The 16,268-nt window shown below is 41.4% G+C and overlaps 1 protein-coding gene across 1 annotated transcript; it reads right to left on the bottom strand.

Annotated features, from left to right (window-relative positions):
- Positions 1-1,541: 1,541 nt before the first annotated feature.
- On the bottom strand, positions 1,542-12,955 carry RPL5 (ribosomal protein L5). Its single transcript, XM_081322300.1, has 8 exons — positions 12,838-12,955; positions 10,713-10,782; positions 10,487-10,602; positions 8,909-9,043; positions 7,749-7,951; positions 5,123-5,300; positions 4,354-4,442; positions 1,542-1,700 (listed from the first exon to the last, which is right to left on the bottom strand). Exons 1-8 carry the CDS (start codon positions 12,838-12,840, stop codon positions 1,601-1,603), a joined length of 894 nt encoding a protein of 297 aa, XP_081178426.1. The 5' UTR covers positions 12,841-12,955; the 3' UTR covers positions 1,542-1,600.
- Between the last annotated feature and the right edge of the window lie 3,313 nt (positions 12,956-16,268).

Here is a 16,268-nt window from a genome sequence, read left to right as displayed (position 1 = left end):
AAGGAGTTTGTACACTGCGAGACACTAGGGGAAATAAGTTCTCAGACAGGACAAAACTACTCAGGAGGTTGACTTGAAAACCAGGAAATGCCGAAAGGAAGACAAATGTACTGCTAAGCTTGTAAGCCGCCCTGAGTCTTCGGAGAAGGGCGGGATATAAATGGAATAAAAATAAAAAATAAATAAAATAAATGGAAGCACGCAACCCATTCTGAAATGTAACTGCTAAGTCATGACTGTTCTCATGGATATCCTAATTATGCAAATGGTAGAAAGAACAAATAAGCCTTGTATCCCAAAATTTATTATGAAAAAAAATTCTTGAAAGATTAGTGGTTTGAGAAAAAAATGAGTTACCCTTAAGTTCATGATTTCAAGTGGAAAAGGAATTTAAAGTCAGATTTTCCTGATAGGTTCAAATTTAGACCTGGTATTGGCTTTATCATCAGTTCTATTAAATAAGGGATGTGGATCAAGAATAGCGAAAACATTGATGCAGGTCCCATTTCACCTGAACACGTGAAAAGCTCAAATGGAAGATAATCCTACCTCCCTATTCAATACGCATATAAGCTTAAGATCTGAAGGGAAGTTGTATTTATGTATATAGTTCTCAGCATGATCCAGAACACAACTAAGGCAGAAATCAGTTAACTTAAGCGTAACTGGTCTGACAGGATGGGGCTGGGTTTTTAATTTTAATATGTATTAATTTTATGGGCATAAGGTTTAATGGCTTTTTAATTTTTGTATTCTATTTTTATTGTGTATTGCCCTGTTCACCGCCCTGAGTCCTCCGGGAGAAGGGCGGTATACAAATTAAATTATTAAATTAAATTAAATTAACTTAGTACAGCCTGAACAGATGCTGGAGAAAAGTTGTGCCGTTTCTTTCCACAATACCAGAATCCATTTTTGTTCCGGAAAAATTACGTTTGGAAAATTTCCAGATGAGATTCCAAAAGTGAGATCAATGTATTCCAGAAGGAAACAAGTAATTTCTGGGATTTCATTAAATGAGTTTCATTAATTGCTAGTCACTGGCTATGTAGTGCCTGGGAATTCTGCAAGCTGTATCTCTAGTAAATCTAGAGAGCACGATTAGAGTCTGCTTTCAGATGTCCCCGATAAGGAGACCATAAACCCAATGTTTATCACTTACCTGATGGATTTTATTTAAAGATTTATTTGAAGATTTAGCAGCATATCAGCACCAGTGAGGCATAGTAGTTGAGATGTTGAATTAATAAGACTACCGAGGTCCAAGACCAACTCCATCCATGAAAGCTTCTTGGGTGACTTGGGGCCAATCATATTCTATAAATCCAGCATATCTCATAATACTAGTGTTGAGAGGAAAACGCTGAAGGGAGTGATATGCCTTCAGCCCGCAAAGGAAAAGTGGGATATAGAGGTGTTTCCTACAGTGAAGCTAGACTGATCTTCTTTTATAAGTATAAAAGGGGAGAGCCAAAAAACCAGCTGATCAATTAATTCAAATGCAGCTAGAATTCAATCTCAGCAAGTCAACACTTACAACATTGATTCAATAAGTTTATTCTGTATTCCAAAATCTTCACAGAAAATTATGGAAGGCATCTTAACTATCAGCCACACGTTCCTGAGCCCGAAGGAAGCTAGCTTTCTTTTGAGCCACACGATCTTTCTTCTGAGCAAGGGACAACTTAGGACGGTTCCACCTGCAAAAAAGATTTTGGGGTTTGATTATTCTTGCTAATGTAGAGAACCTATCTGGCATAAATGAATCTTTAAAAAAGAAAAAAGAAAAAAGAACTGACACCGTAAGCATCCTTAGCATTAATGGTCAGATACTACACTACCAGAGAAAAATTACTCATGTAATTGCACAAAGGCATCCAAACCATCTCTTCTTCTAGTTGAAGATGACCTGTACCTTTGCCCACCCATACATGGTTGTCTCTGCTCATTGCATCCATTTAACATTCTCATAAACAGAGCCATATTTGATCATCTAATAGTTCACTGAGCAGGAGTTCGGCTTAAGGACGCCTCCACCTGTGCAAACTTCTCTATCTACCGGTATTCTTAGGTTGGTTAAACAGATTAATATACTGGACTTGTAAATGATCTTAGAATTAATAAGAATGAATCCCAATAAGCACATTCTGGCAAGCTTGAAAGCTATTAGTTTTAACAGAAAATGCCACTTTTCCATAATAATTTCAAAATAGAAAATTGCACAATTTTATATCAAAAGAACTGATAATTAACACAAATTTGCTTCACATTCTGAGGTTTGGCACTGGAATAGTGATGCTTATGTAATGGAACCAATTATTTTCCTTTTGAAAATGGTAAGTACAATGCAATCCCACTGCCTCATGTCGTGTTTTATGGTAGCTGGGGAAATTTTGTTTACATTTGGACTACTGCTCGTTATTTTGAAGAGTCTGTTCTTATATTCCAAGCGAAAGCAGAAATTTCAAGGCAAGCAGGCTGCACACAGCTTATTAATATAACTGTATGACAGGAATGTGCAAAATGTTCCATTTCTAGTGGCCCATGTCTGTATGCGGTGGAGTTGATGGCTAAGGGGAGGTAAGGCTAGAAAGATTAAGGGTCAGATAGGGCAGCTAGATTGCTACCACTAATTTCCTCAATTTCCAGCATAGCACAAGGAGAGATAACAAAAGGGAGATACTGGAAACTTTGGTGGGCAAGCCAGTACAGGTAGCCTTCACGTTACAACCGTAATGGAGTCTATCCATCACAACCTGCGACAGTTGTGATGCAAACATAACAGACCTGATTTTCCAACTTTTGCAGTGGTTGGTAAGTGAATCACTGCAGACAAGTGAACAACACAGTAATTAAGTGAACCAATGGGCTTGGTTTTGGAGAAAACCGGAAATGTTATTTTGCAAAAACCACTGTAATAATGCTATCGCAGGACACCACAAACAGTTATAAATTTCACTCAGTTGCCAAGAGGTGGTCACCTGACTGTGTGCGCGCGCGCACATGCACATTGGAATTTGAATCCAGGTCGTCAGTATCCCCTAAGTAGGTCTACCGAAACTTCCAGCAGCAGCTTAGCGACTGATCATAATTTGAGAACTACCTGTATGCATGCCATGAAAAAGAAAAATGGTGCCCTACTTTTCTCCTACTCACTCCTGTAAGATCCCTCTGGATATCCTGGTTTTGGTTCTGAAGAATCACTGCCCAGCCAAAATGCATCAAAGAACTCAAGACAGTGGTTTTTTTTTGTTTGAAATTGAACATGTTCTGTGTACACCTCTAAAATCCAAGAATGTATTTTCACCAACACAGACATGTTCCTGGTACTTTCGTTCCTGGTACTTCTCCAGCTTCTCATAATCCTTCTTCCTGAACTTGCTGTCCCTTGGCACCACTATGTCTATTGGCACCACTGTCTTCTGGTTGTTGTCCACTACCACAATGTCCAGTTGACTGGTCAGTAATGTCTGGCTGGATATGGAAGTCCCATAAACTTCCTTACTCTACACAAGATCTTGCGGGATCTTCCATCTAAACATAGGAGGGTCTTGCTCATACTCTGTACAGATGATCCTGTACACAATGTCAGCTACTTGGCTGTGCTGCTGAATGTATGCTGCTCCTGCCTGCCATCTTACACCCTGCCACTATGTGTTGAACTGTCTCTATGGTCTCTCTGCACAGTCTCTACCTTGCGTCCTGTCTAGTGTCCGGGATATCTGAGGGAACACCTGCTGCCAGCATCAAGCTCCCTTCGTCCAGTGCGCTCCCACAGGGAGGGTCTTCTCAGGGTGCCGCCGGTTAAAGATTGCCGGCGGGTAACACCCAGGGGGAGGGCCTTCTCAGTGGGCGCGCCTGCCCTTTGGAACCAGCTGCCTGCGGAGCTTAGGACTGCCCCCGACCTCCGTTCATTCCGCCGGGACCTGAAGACCTGGCTCTTCGAGCTCTCTGGCCCAGGCTGAGAATTTTTTAACTTTAACTGGGATTTTTATTTTTCTCTCAGGGATTGATTTAATCTTTTTTAATTGTTTTTAACTTTTGTATTGATTTTTCTTTTAAATATCCTGTAAACTGCCCTGAGTCCTTCGGGAAAGGGCGGTATATAAATCCAATAAATAAATAAATAAATAAATAGTGTGGTAGACCCGCTTCTATGATCTGCTGCTTAGTGCTTGTTCCACTATGATCAGGATCAGTGCTTTCCTTTGTCCAGCCCTTTCCAGTGGTAGAATTTCCCCATATTCCTATATACAGTGTGTGTGTGTATTTCAATGTTTATACATTTCTTCACTAACATACAATTACATGTTTCCTATGCTTTCTCTTAGGGGGGAAAAAAGGCCATCTTACCTCTTCTTTTTAACTTCTCTCTTAGGTTTCTTTTCGTAGGCAGGGTTTTCACGTATTGCAGCATGCGCTTTTCTATACATTTCTTCCATCTGTGGCAACATATTTAATCATTAATTCACACTTACTACATATTTAGTACATATTACTCTTGGGGGGGGGGAAACGAACAGGGCAATAAAGTCAAATGGAAGTCCTTCCCCATCTACAACCCTAAAATCAATTATACCACAAATACACACTAAAGAAGGATCTGCAAAATGGTTCCTGCACGTCACAACTGGTTTCAAGTGGCTTATATCCAAACTGAAACATTCACGTTTTATCCATGCGGGGACCAAAAAATGGAGCTGTTTTATGCCCGGTAAAAACCAAACTGTGGTTTTTTTTCCAGACAGCAAAGTATTTTGAGGGAAGAGGGAAATAGCAGTAAGAAAAAGCCAAAAAGCCAACGGCTACTGGAGTACTTCAGGGAAAGATGGAGGGAAACTTTCAAACAGCAGAAAGGCAAGCTAGTAGATAAGATGTGCCAAAAATCATGCACACATTGCAAACAAGCAGGTAAGCAGCCACACTGCTGAGGTGCATTTGTCAACGTTATATATGGACAAGATACTTATTGAACAAGCCATGCTCAAGAGTGCATGTAACCACGCAGCAATGACATCAGGTCCAAATTTTGGTGACCTATAAGTTTGCTTTAGCAATTCCTTAACTACAATGAAATGGGTCTGTTGCTAAGCAGTAATTCAAGGACTTTATGATGTATTACCATGTCAGGTGTTACATTGTTCTTGATATATTGAGAGAACTGTTTTTTATAAGCATCCTCGTCTTCTTCCATCAGGTATCGCATGTAATCTGCAACGTTTTGGCCCATGATATGCTTGCGGTGGACTTCTGCATTGAATTCTTTGCTCTCTGAGTCATAACCAGGGAAACGCTTGGTACTATGAAACAAAGAGCTGAGCATTATACACTCTGGGAGCAAACTGGATTAAGATGTGGAGCATACATTGTGAGATTCCAAAAAGTTGTTTTTTTTTTGGGGGGGGGGGGGAGATTCAGATCCAAGAGTTTCAGCCACCATCAGTCCCGTCTTGAAACACCAAGATCAATCATACACACACCAAGGACCAACTACGGAGTGTTCAGTCAGTGGGATATCATCACACAGTAGCCAGTTAAAAGCAAAACAAAAGATGGGATTATTACAGAACGGTACAATGATCCTATTTTACTAATCTTTTAATTCACAAAACCTACTAAAGTGAAGAGAATATCAGATTTTTGTGCATCCAGTTCGTGTAAGATTTTAGCAGTGAACTGCATATGGCAAATAAGCACTGAGTCCACTATAGAAAATAAAAAGAGTTGTCGGTGGCAACGGAAAGCCAGTTTGGTGTTGTGGTCAAACCACCAGATTAGAAACTGGAAGACACTGAATTCTAGTCCACTTTAGGCATGAAAGCCAGCCAAGTGATTTCGAGCCAGCGACCTTCTTGGCTCACCTCACCTCACCTCACAGGATCGTTGTGATGGGGGGGGGGGAAGGAGGTGGTTCACCACCTTGAGTTATTTATAAAGATAATAAAGGTGGATAAAAAATGGATAATATATTTTTTAGATAAAAAAATCTATAACCTCCCCCCAATAGAATACAAGTGACCTCAGCCACACTTACAGTTGCAAGAAAAAGTATGTGAACCCTTTGGGATTACGTGGAGTTTTGCATGAATTGGCCATAAACTACGCTCTAAACGTCATGTAAGTTACAACAATAGAAAAACAGTCTGCTTAAAATAATACTACACAAACATTAGCTGTTGTCATGTTTTAATTGAACATAAGATGGAAACATTCACAGTGCAGGGTGGAAAAAGTATGTGAACCTTTGGACTTAATAACTGGTTGACCCTCCTTTGGCAGCAATAACCTCAACCAAACGTTTCCTGTAGTTGCAGATCAGACCTGCACAACGATCTGGAGTAATTTTGGACCACTCCTCTTCACAAAACTGTTTCAGTGTAGCAATACTCTTGGGATGTCTGGTGTGAATCGCTCTCTTAAGGTCATGCCACAGCATTTCAATCGGGTTGAGCTCAGGACTCTGACTGGGCCACTCCAGAAGGCGTATTCTGTTCTGTTGAAGCCTTGTTGAATTACTTGTATGCTTTGGGTCATTGTCCTGTTGCATCACCCATCCTCTGCAGAGCTTCAGTTGGCGGACAGATGGTCGTACGTTTTCCTGCAAAATGTCCTGATAAACTCTGGAATTCATTTTCCCATCAATGACAACAATCCGTCCAGGCCCTGAGGCAGCAAAGCAGCCCCAAACCATGATGCTCCCTCTGCCATGTTTTACAGTGGGGATGAGGTGTGCTGTGCCTTTTTTTCTCCATACATAGTGTTGTTTTTCCCAAACAACTCAATTTTGGTTTCATCTGTCCACAATATATTTTGCCAGTAGTGCTGTGGAACATCCAGGTGCTCTTTTGCAAACTTCAAACGTGCTGCAATATATTTTTTTGGACAGCAATGGCTTCCTCCATGGTGTCCTCCCATGTACTCCATTCTTGTTTAATGTTTTCCTTATTGTAGATGTGTCAACAAAAATGTTAGCATGTGCCAGAGATTTCTGTAGGTCTTTAGCTGACACTCTAGGATTCTTCTTTACCTCATTAAGCATTATGCGCTGTGCTCTTGCAGTCATTTTTACAGGACGACCACACCTAGGGAGAGTAGCAACAGTGCTAAACTTTCTCCATTTGTAGACAGTCTGTCTTACCATAGACACATGAACATCAAGGCTTTTGGAGATACTTTTGTAACCCTTTCCAGCTTCATGCAAGTCAACAATTCTTGATCGTAGGTCTTGAGAGCTCTTTTCTGCGAGGCATGATTCACATCAGACAGCGCTTCTTGAGACCAGTAAACCCAAAACAGCTGTGTGTTTTTAAAGGGCAGGACAGCTGTCAGCAACACATCCAATATCATCACACTGATTGGAGTCAAGGTTGGCTCACTCCTGGCTCCAATTAGCTCTTGGAGAAGTCATTAGGCTAGGGGTTCACATACTTTTTCCACCCTGCACTGTGAATGTTTCCATCTTATGTTCAATTAAAACATGACAACAGCTAATGTTTGTGTAGTATTATTTTAAGCAGACTGTGTTTTTCTATTGTTGTGACTTACATGACGTTTAGAGCGCATTTTATGGCCAATTCATGCAAAACCCCACGTAATCCCAAAGGGTTCACATACTTTTTCTTGCAACTGTATATCCTCTAGAAAATGAGTATATTCAAAATGTATAAAAAATGGGGGGAGGGAGGGGGAGAGCCATATAACGTAATGGCTGCCTGAATGTGAACTGAATTCAGAAGGGAAGAAGTTACCTGTGTGGAATGGAAAGACCACCATCCACAGCTCCTTTCAGAGCACCAAAGACTTTATTTCCCGTAGTCGTCCGAGCGAGACCAGCATCCAGATAACAGGTAAAGGCGCCAGGCTGTCCATCCACACTTTCCACATTGTATTCATCACCAGTCACTTCAACCTGGCCTTCATAGATCTTATCAAGACCAAATTTATTCAGAAGCTGCAAAACAACAGCATGGGTTAAGTTTTCCTTGCCAAAAAAAGTTCACGCTTCATTTATACAGTGATGTGCAATGCTTGCCACCCCACAGGAATGAAATCAACACACCCTGTAAAGCTGGTAAAAAAAAATTTTAAGATGCGATGCTTTTTTAAGGAGCAACAATGAAAGCTTGATTTATGACAATTTACTGGATTCTGCTACAGCAGATTTCAAAAGCGCTGGCTCATGTTTCCTCAGTGATTTACCTCATTTGAATAATAACATAATCATGCCATTTGTAAAAGGGGCATCATGATGACACTTATCAGATAACCTACACTGCCAGGATGATGTACTTTCATAATAAACAGTTCAGAATAGTACTATAATTGCACTTTCCCCAAGTAGTCCTTTAAAACAAGGTTTCTCTATAATTATGTCCTTGAGTTGGTTCTCATTAAGCCATGTCATTTTTGCTCATTTTTCAGATTTTTAATTTATGTATTACCACTCTTGTCAAAATTCCAGGAAGTTCAAAATGTAAAATACAATCAACATGCTATAAAACAGAGGTCTCCAACCTTTCCAGGCTCACGGCCCAGAGGAAGGAGCAGGTTTCAAATTGGTGTGCGTGCGTACACACACGGAAACAGCGCCACGCGTGCGCGGCGCTAGCAGCCCTGTTTGCCCTGGAAAAATCTATACGGTGCTACAAAACGGATCCCCTTTTAACAGCCAAGCTTAAATCTCTGTAGCTATTCAACTTAAACTCTAGAACTTAACGCCTTTTATCTCGCTAATAAAAATTACTAATTTAACACACTATTTTCACTGAACTTGAGGGACTTCACACAGAAAAGCTTTGTGCCTATTGGTTATTGATTTGTAACTCATTCCCCATATTGCAATATCAATGACTGCAGATCTTCCTTATGATAAGGAGGCCCAAATAATAACTTTCAAAGAGATACATACCCTACGGGCCATCAGCAAGCCCGTGCAATAAGCAGCAGCATAATTGGTCAAGCCTACTTTCACACCATACTTCGGCAGCTCGTGAGCGTATGCAGCACAGACAATCATGTCGCCTTCAATTCTGGCATATGCAATCTAAAAAAGGGAACACCGAGTGATCTCAAATCCATTCACTGCAATTGTCTTATGCAGCAAATACTCCCAAACTGAGTCTCTTTAATCTAGGGAACAGATCCATGAGTCAAGCCAGTATCTGAAAGTCCCCCATGTATGTATCCAAACGTGGTTTCCCAGGTTTGCAGAAAACACATTTAGTTTACTATGTAAAACAGGAATCCAGGAATGGCGTCTTATAGCACCTCTAGCATCTTATCACATAACTACCTGATAAGGTCTATTTCTCTTTTTGACAGTCCTTTTCCACATTCGCCCACTTCTTCCATGCTCAACTGCAAGAAGACTGAATTTAGGTCAAAGGCTACATGTTGTCCACTCTTTCTCTAAGCATAATTACTGGTGAAATATTAAAAAATATTAATTTTATTATATTTGGCTGCTGCCTAATTCCAAAACCCTTGGCAGCTTACAACTTAAAATGAATACTATAAAAATTATTTGATACAACATAAAATAAATTGGACAGTATCTATCTAAAAACTACACTGTGTTAATAAGGGAGCCACATCCATTCTACCCACAGCCAGGGTTTCAAGCCATTTCAGAATTATCATCAGAGTGAGAACCACACAAATCTCTGAAGGGGGTCTGATACTTAAGAGGGCAAGCTGTGCGACAGAGAAAGCATGCTTCCCGGGTCACAAGAGATGTCACTGTTAAATCATTGGGACCAAGTATAGGAATTACAAGTCCAAAAGAACCCCAAGATTGCACACACTGATTTGAAAGGGGAAGTGCAATTCACTGTTTTATAAAGCAATGTAATCAATCTTGATTTAACATAAAGCATCAAATGAAGTTCTGAATAGTACAGGTGTAACTTTCTTCTGTAAGGGACGCAGTGGCTCAGTGGGTTAGGACGCTGAGCTTGTCGATCAGAAGGTCGGCAGTTTGGCGGGTCGAATCCCAAGTGCCGCGTAGCAGAGTGAGCGCCTGTTACTCGTCCCAGCTTCTGCTAACCTAGCAGTTCGAAAGCACGTAAAAATGCAAGTAGAAAAATAGGGACCACTACGGTGGGAAGGTAACAGCGTTCCGTGCGCCTTTGGCATTTAGTCATGCCAGCCACGTGACCACGGAAATGTCCTCGGACAAACGCTGGCTCTTCGGCTTTGAAATGGAGATGAGCACCGGCCCCTAGAGTCGGAAACGACTAGCACGCATGTGCGGGGGAACCTTTACCTTTAAACTTTCTTCAAAAGGAAAAGTATTATTAAAAGCATGAACTGCTCTAGTTTCAGAACGTAATTTCAGTCTAAAAAATCGAAATGTTTGGAGAAAAAGCCTAAACATGCTCATAAGCTAAGGATGCTATGCATTATAAAATATCTACACAAAATCACTATATGAGAGACATATGCAAATTGGTTCTTAACCACAGCCAAAATCAAAAGATGTCCTTACCTGGCAAATGATATCTCTGTTGGTGACACGTACAATCATCCTATATTTAGGAGTGTTGTACTTGTTTTTATCTTGAATCACCAAGCGCTTACGAGCATAGTAATCAGTCTTTCCCTCTGAATAAGAAAAACAACAACAACCAGATCAAATAGTTTTAGGAAAAGGTGTTATACACAGATGTTATCACTATTTGTATAAATATGAAAAAATGTCTAGTGGAACAGACCTCTCCTTCTTCGGAACTTGACTTGGTACCTCTTAAAGTAGGCCTTATTCTTGACAACTTTGACAAACCCCTTGAATAAATGGATAAAAAAAGTTAAACATCCATATGACAATTTATCAAATGAAGGGGGGGAACCTTAGAAGAATTAATGCAACAGAGGTAATGTTTCATGATTGTTTTATGCTGGTCTATGACAGAGAAAAAGATCTGAGAACCAAGAAGCTGAAAATAAAGAATAAGGTGGAAAATGGAAAACTGTACTGGAAAACTCATTCTGACAGCAGAGATGCTTACAGAATTCTACCTTAATTACTGTGAAAACACTGGAAATCATCAGAAGCACTGACAACCTATATAGGAAACTATTCAATTTTTTTATGACTATCCGTCTATAATCAACAAGTTACATATTATGAATTTAGTTTTTATTTATATTTCCCAAATTACATACTATCAATCTACCCTTGTCTCATGAAAATATCTGCAGCTAGAGAAAAAAGTCAATAGTGAACTAAATTCTAAAAAAAAAAACAGCAACCACACCTCTTCTGACTATCCTCAAGAAAAAAAGTCACCTATTAAATTTCCTTTTGCTGATGAAATGGGCTCAAGTCTTCTTTCTGCCTTTCCAAAGTTAAGTAAGCCTGTAACATCACATCCTAAGTCTGCTAGGACCAACTAGGACCCCTTTTCATTTGAAAATATGCTACTCCAGAAATTATTCCTCAGATGTATTTGCTGCTAATCAGCCCTACAAAACAATTATGTATTTTTTATACAAAAAGCAAGAACGTCAGAGCAATACAGCAGCTTTACTTAGCTTGACGCTGCCAAACCAATGCTTTCTCTCTACGTGATTTCAATGCGTTTTTTTTAAAAAAAAAATATTAAACCTGTTGCTGTTCCCACAATGAGATATTTACCCATTCACTGGAAAAATATAATGCCATGAAGCAACCCTGAACCAGTTTTTATAATAATAATAAGTTGGAAGGGACCTTGGAGGTCATCTAGTCCAACCCCCTGGCTCAGGCAGGAAACCCTATACCATTTCATGCAAATGGCTGTCCAGTCTCTTCTTAAAAACCTCCAGTGTTGGAGCATTCACCACCTCTGGAGGCAGGTGGTTCCACTGGTTAGTTGTTCTAACTGTCAGGAAGTTTCTCCTTAGGTCTAGGTTGCTTCTCTCCTTGACTAGTTTCCATCCGTTGCTTCTTGTCCTGCCTTCGGGGGCTTTGGAGAATAGCTTGACTCCCTCTTCTTTGTGGCAGCCCCTGAGATATTGGATCACTGCTATCATGTCACCCCTCACCCTTCTCTTCGTTAAACTACACATACCCAATTCCAGCAACCGTTCCCTATATGTTTTAGCCTCCAGTTTTAACTATGTGCTGTAGAAAACAGCACACACACATATCCAGACAACAGCAAACGTCAAGGAAACACGTTCGGGGGGGGGGGGGGAGGCAAATCTAGGAGAAGGCTCATAATTGGGGCTTCTCTGCCAAACCATGAAATGACACCAAGTGTATTTTTATTTTTATTTTATTTTAAGTTGGCTCCCTTGTTATTATTTCTCATTCTTATTTCTCATTCATTCCACAGGCCCAAGTCCTGCAGGGATCGTAGCTCTCTCCTTAAGCCAAGCCCAGTTCCTAGGAAAGAGCTTCAGTCTAAACTACCCTCCATAGCAGGGGTCTTCAAACTTGTCCCTTTTATGACTTGTGGACTTCAGCTCCCAGAATTCCTCAGCCAGCAATGCTGGCTGAGGAATTCTGGGAGCTGAAGTCCACAAGTCATAAAAGGGCCAAGTTTGAAGACCCCTGCTCCATAGTTTCCCAGGGAGAGAGAGAGAGACAGAGAGACAGAGAGAGAGAGAGACAGAGAGACAGGAGCCAGTCTGAACGAAGCTGCGGGAGGCCGCCGCTCTCCCATCAGCAGCAACTTCAAACACAGCCCGAGCAGCCATTCCAGCCACGCTGGAACTCGCTTCCGCGGCTGGGCCCACCGCTTCCTAATCGGAATCCATCCAGGCAGCAGGAGACAAACCAGAAGCTAGCCGAGCTCGGGAACGCAAAGCCGGTCCCGCCCTCCCCACCGCGCCTGGTTTGGGCCCGGTACTGACCATGATTGCCGGTTGTATCCCGTTCCGTTTCGGGCCGAGGGCCGCCTAACGAAACGTCTGCAAGCCGTAATGCTGCGGGAAAAGGCCGAGCTTAGGACGCAGGCGCAGCACGTGACCGGGAAGACGAGACAGTTCGCATCAAGAGGAGCCATTCGAGAAGAGAATGCTGCCCTCTGGAGGATTGGAGGAGTGGGGGGGGAAAAACTTGCTCACGTCGCTTCAGCTCCTCAGAGTAAACACAATTATCCATCGCTGCTGTTATGACATCATTGTAGCAAAACTTCCGTTGGCAACTCATAGCGTTTCAAGTTTGGCCCTGTCTGGATTCGTGCAACGAACGTTCAGAGCAGAGTTGTGGTTTTTTTTTCAAACTTGGCGACTTTTAAGACATGCGGGCTTCAAGTCTTCGTAGTAGCCACAGAATTCTGGGAATTGAAGTCCACACCCGTCTTACAAGTTGCCAAGTTTTGAGAAACTCTGATTTAGAGCAACCTTCCACAACTGATGCTCAGAAGCTGTGCTGGATCATCACATACTGTCAAATCGAAATAGTCCACACACTGAGAATGAGGAGTATGGCTCCCTCAATGAGACACACCCATGGTTGTAATTCACCATTGTTGTTTCAACTTCTCCATATAGTTGGCAGCTCAGGGATTCCCTGAGAGTCTCCCGTGCAAATATTAGCCAGGCCTAGCCCTGCTTCTCAGCATTCACCTGCTAAGTATTGCTGAATATTGCAGTGAAGGGATTTTATTATGCTATAATAATAATAATAATAATAATAATAATAATAATAATAATAATAATAATAATAATAATAATAATAATAAACCTTTATTGTCAAAGTACAACATGTGTACATTGAGATTAGCTGAGCCTCCCCCCCCCCCGCTCTCTCCCCCCCAACACACAGTGACAACAAACCCTCCATCCTACCACACCATGTGAACCAACTACAACACACACCGGCCTCCCAAGTCAATTCTGCATACGTTCACAGAGATTATGTCCCATTTAAAAGCCTAACAGCCCACGGATAAAAGCTATTTTTCAGCCTGTTGGTACGGCTGGCTATATTCCTATATCTCCTACCGGATGGTAGGAGAGTAAAGAGATACCGTCCAGGGTGTGAGTCATCCCTGAGAATCTTCCTCACTCTTTCAAGGCAACGAGCCCTGGCGATGTCATCCAGTGGTGTCAGGGAACAGCCCACAATGTCTTGTGCTGTGCTCACTACCCTCTGTAATACTTTCCTGTCTGCGGCTGTCAGACCAGCATACCAAACCACAATACCATACGAGAGGACGCTCTCTATGGTAGACCGGTAAAAGAGGGTCATTAGCTGTTGTTCTACCCCATTCTTCCGCAAGACCCTAAGAAAGTGAAGCCTCTGTTGGGCCTTTCTAGCCACCTGGGTTGTGTTAACTTTCCAGGTCAGTTGATGTTAGTAATATTGATATTAGTAGTATGATATTTTGTAATCATCTTTGTTTATGTGCAGTTTTGTAGGTGCTTTATATTGGGAAATTAGTTATATAAAAGCAAATGTTTCATGATTTAGGTACAGGTGAATGCTTACATGAAAAGAGCATGGTAAGGGGAGGGGGAAAAGTAGTTACGGTGGAGCTGTGTAAGAGTCATCATTTTTGAATTCTTTTTCTGTACCTTTTGGTTCCTAGTACCAAGACCAGATCTCTTTGTTCTGGAAAGGTATAAAAGGCGGAAGACTTCTTTCCTGGTTGTTGCCTTCATCTCTCTACCAGCCACGAAGAGAGATGTGGTCACCCAACTCTATTTTGATCAAAATTAAAGTTGTTTGCTTGCTGAAACCTCAGCTCAGGAGTTTCTTTTGGCTCTTTTAAATTCCTGAGTAATGCTGGGGCAATGGTGAGGCTAAGTGTAAAACTTTACAGCAGAATTTAACCAACATATCTGGATGGTAATGGTGGAAAATGCTCCTGCAGATTTTTCATTTGTGTTAAATCTGTATGGCATTTGAATAGATTTAACACTAGCACGCGCGTGCGGGGGAACCTTTACCTTTTTAAAAGGTAACGGTTCCCCTGCACATGCATGCTAGTCATTTCCGACTCTAGGGGCCGGTGCTCATCTCCGTTTCAAAGCCGAAGAGCCAGCGCTTGTCCGAGGACGTCTCCGTGGTCATGTGGCCGGCATGACTAGACGCCAAAGGCGCACGGAACACTGTTACCTTCCCACTGTAGTGGTCCCTATTTTTCTACTTGCATTTTTACGTGCTTTCGAACTGCTAGGTTGGCAGAAGCTGGGATGAGTAACAGGCGCTCACTGCTACACAGCACTTGGGATTTGACCCGCCAAACTGCCAATCTTCTGATCAACAAGCTCAGCGTCCTAACCCACTGAGCCACCACGTCCCTTTTAACATCCTGACAAGCAGTTAATTGATTGCTTATACATCCTCAAGTTAACAATGACTCTCAGTTACTGCCTAAACAGATTTTCCCTTGGATGCTCACTCCCCAGCCTGTCTCTTCAGATCTTCCAATGGTGCCCCAACCCCCACTGTAACTCCATACATTTTGCTGCTGATCTTTCTCTTTTCTTCTTTCCTTCCTCCTTTTCCAGCATTAGAAACTTCTTAAGACAGCTTGGTCTTCACATAATGTTTCCAAAATATGATATTGTAATTGGAGCTTGATCACTGGTACCTCAAATGAGACCTCTTTTTATTTATTTTATTTTTTTCTTGCTATTTGTTTCTTTTCTTGGCTACCAACTCTTTGTGTTTTCCAAATCATCAACATCTACTAAGAGTAGAAATAAGTTTAGCTGGTATGCATACTGTCATATGAATCTACCTTCCCTGAAAAATACTAAATTTCAATTCCACAGTTTCCAAATGGGCATGCTGGCTGGAAGTTATGAGAACTTAAATCAGTTACATCAGGAGCTAAATAGAGTAGTGAATGAGTAACACTTCCCCTGGTGTAGAAACAATATAGTTTCAGCAGGTTTAAGCAGAAGATGAATACTACATGAGTCAGAAACATGTTTTGCATTCAAATATCTTTGGGTCATTTTCCACTTTCACTAGAATGATGAAGCCTGAGGAAAAGATTCCAACAAGATTACTCCCGGTGAGGCCACAATGACACTGATGCAGCCCAAAATAAATAGGATCTTATGCTTAGAATCAATCTTATCCATTATAAGGTGTATACAGATTACATGTCAATCAGTCACAACATTATAACAACAACATACTTCATTTAGTTTCATTGAAACAGTATTTCCATCGGCTACAATGCTTACAAGGGACTAGGATTAGGACGCTGAGCTTGTCGATCAGAAGGTTGGCAGTTTGGCGGGTCGAATCCCGAGTGCTGCGTAACAGAGCCTGTTACTCGTCCCAGCTTCTGCCAACCTAGCAGTTTGAAAGCACGTAAAAA

The sequence above is a fragment of the Vipera berus genome, assembly GCF_964194415.1.
Source record: "Vipera berus genome assembly, chromosome: 3".
In the NCBI taxonomy this organism is placed as follows: Eukaryota; Metazoa; Chordata; class Lepidosauria; order Squamata; family Viperidae; genus Vipera; species Vipera berus.
This window is presented reverse-complemented; position numbering and strand designations above follow the sequence as displayed.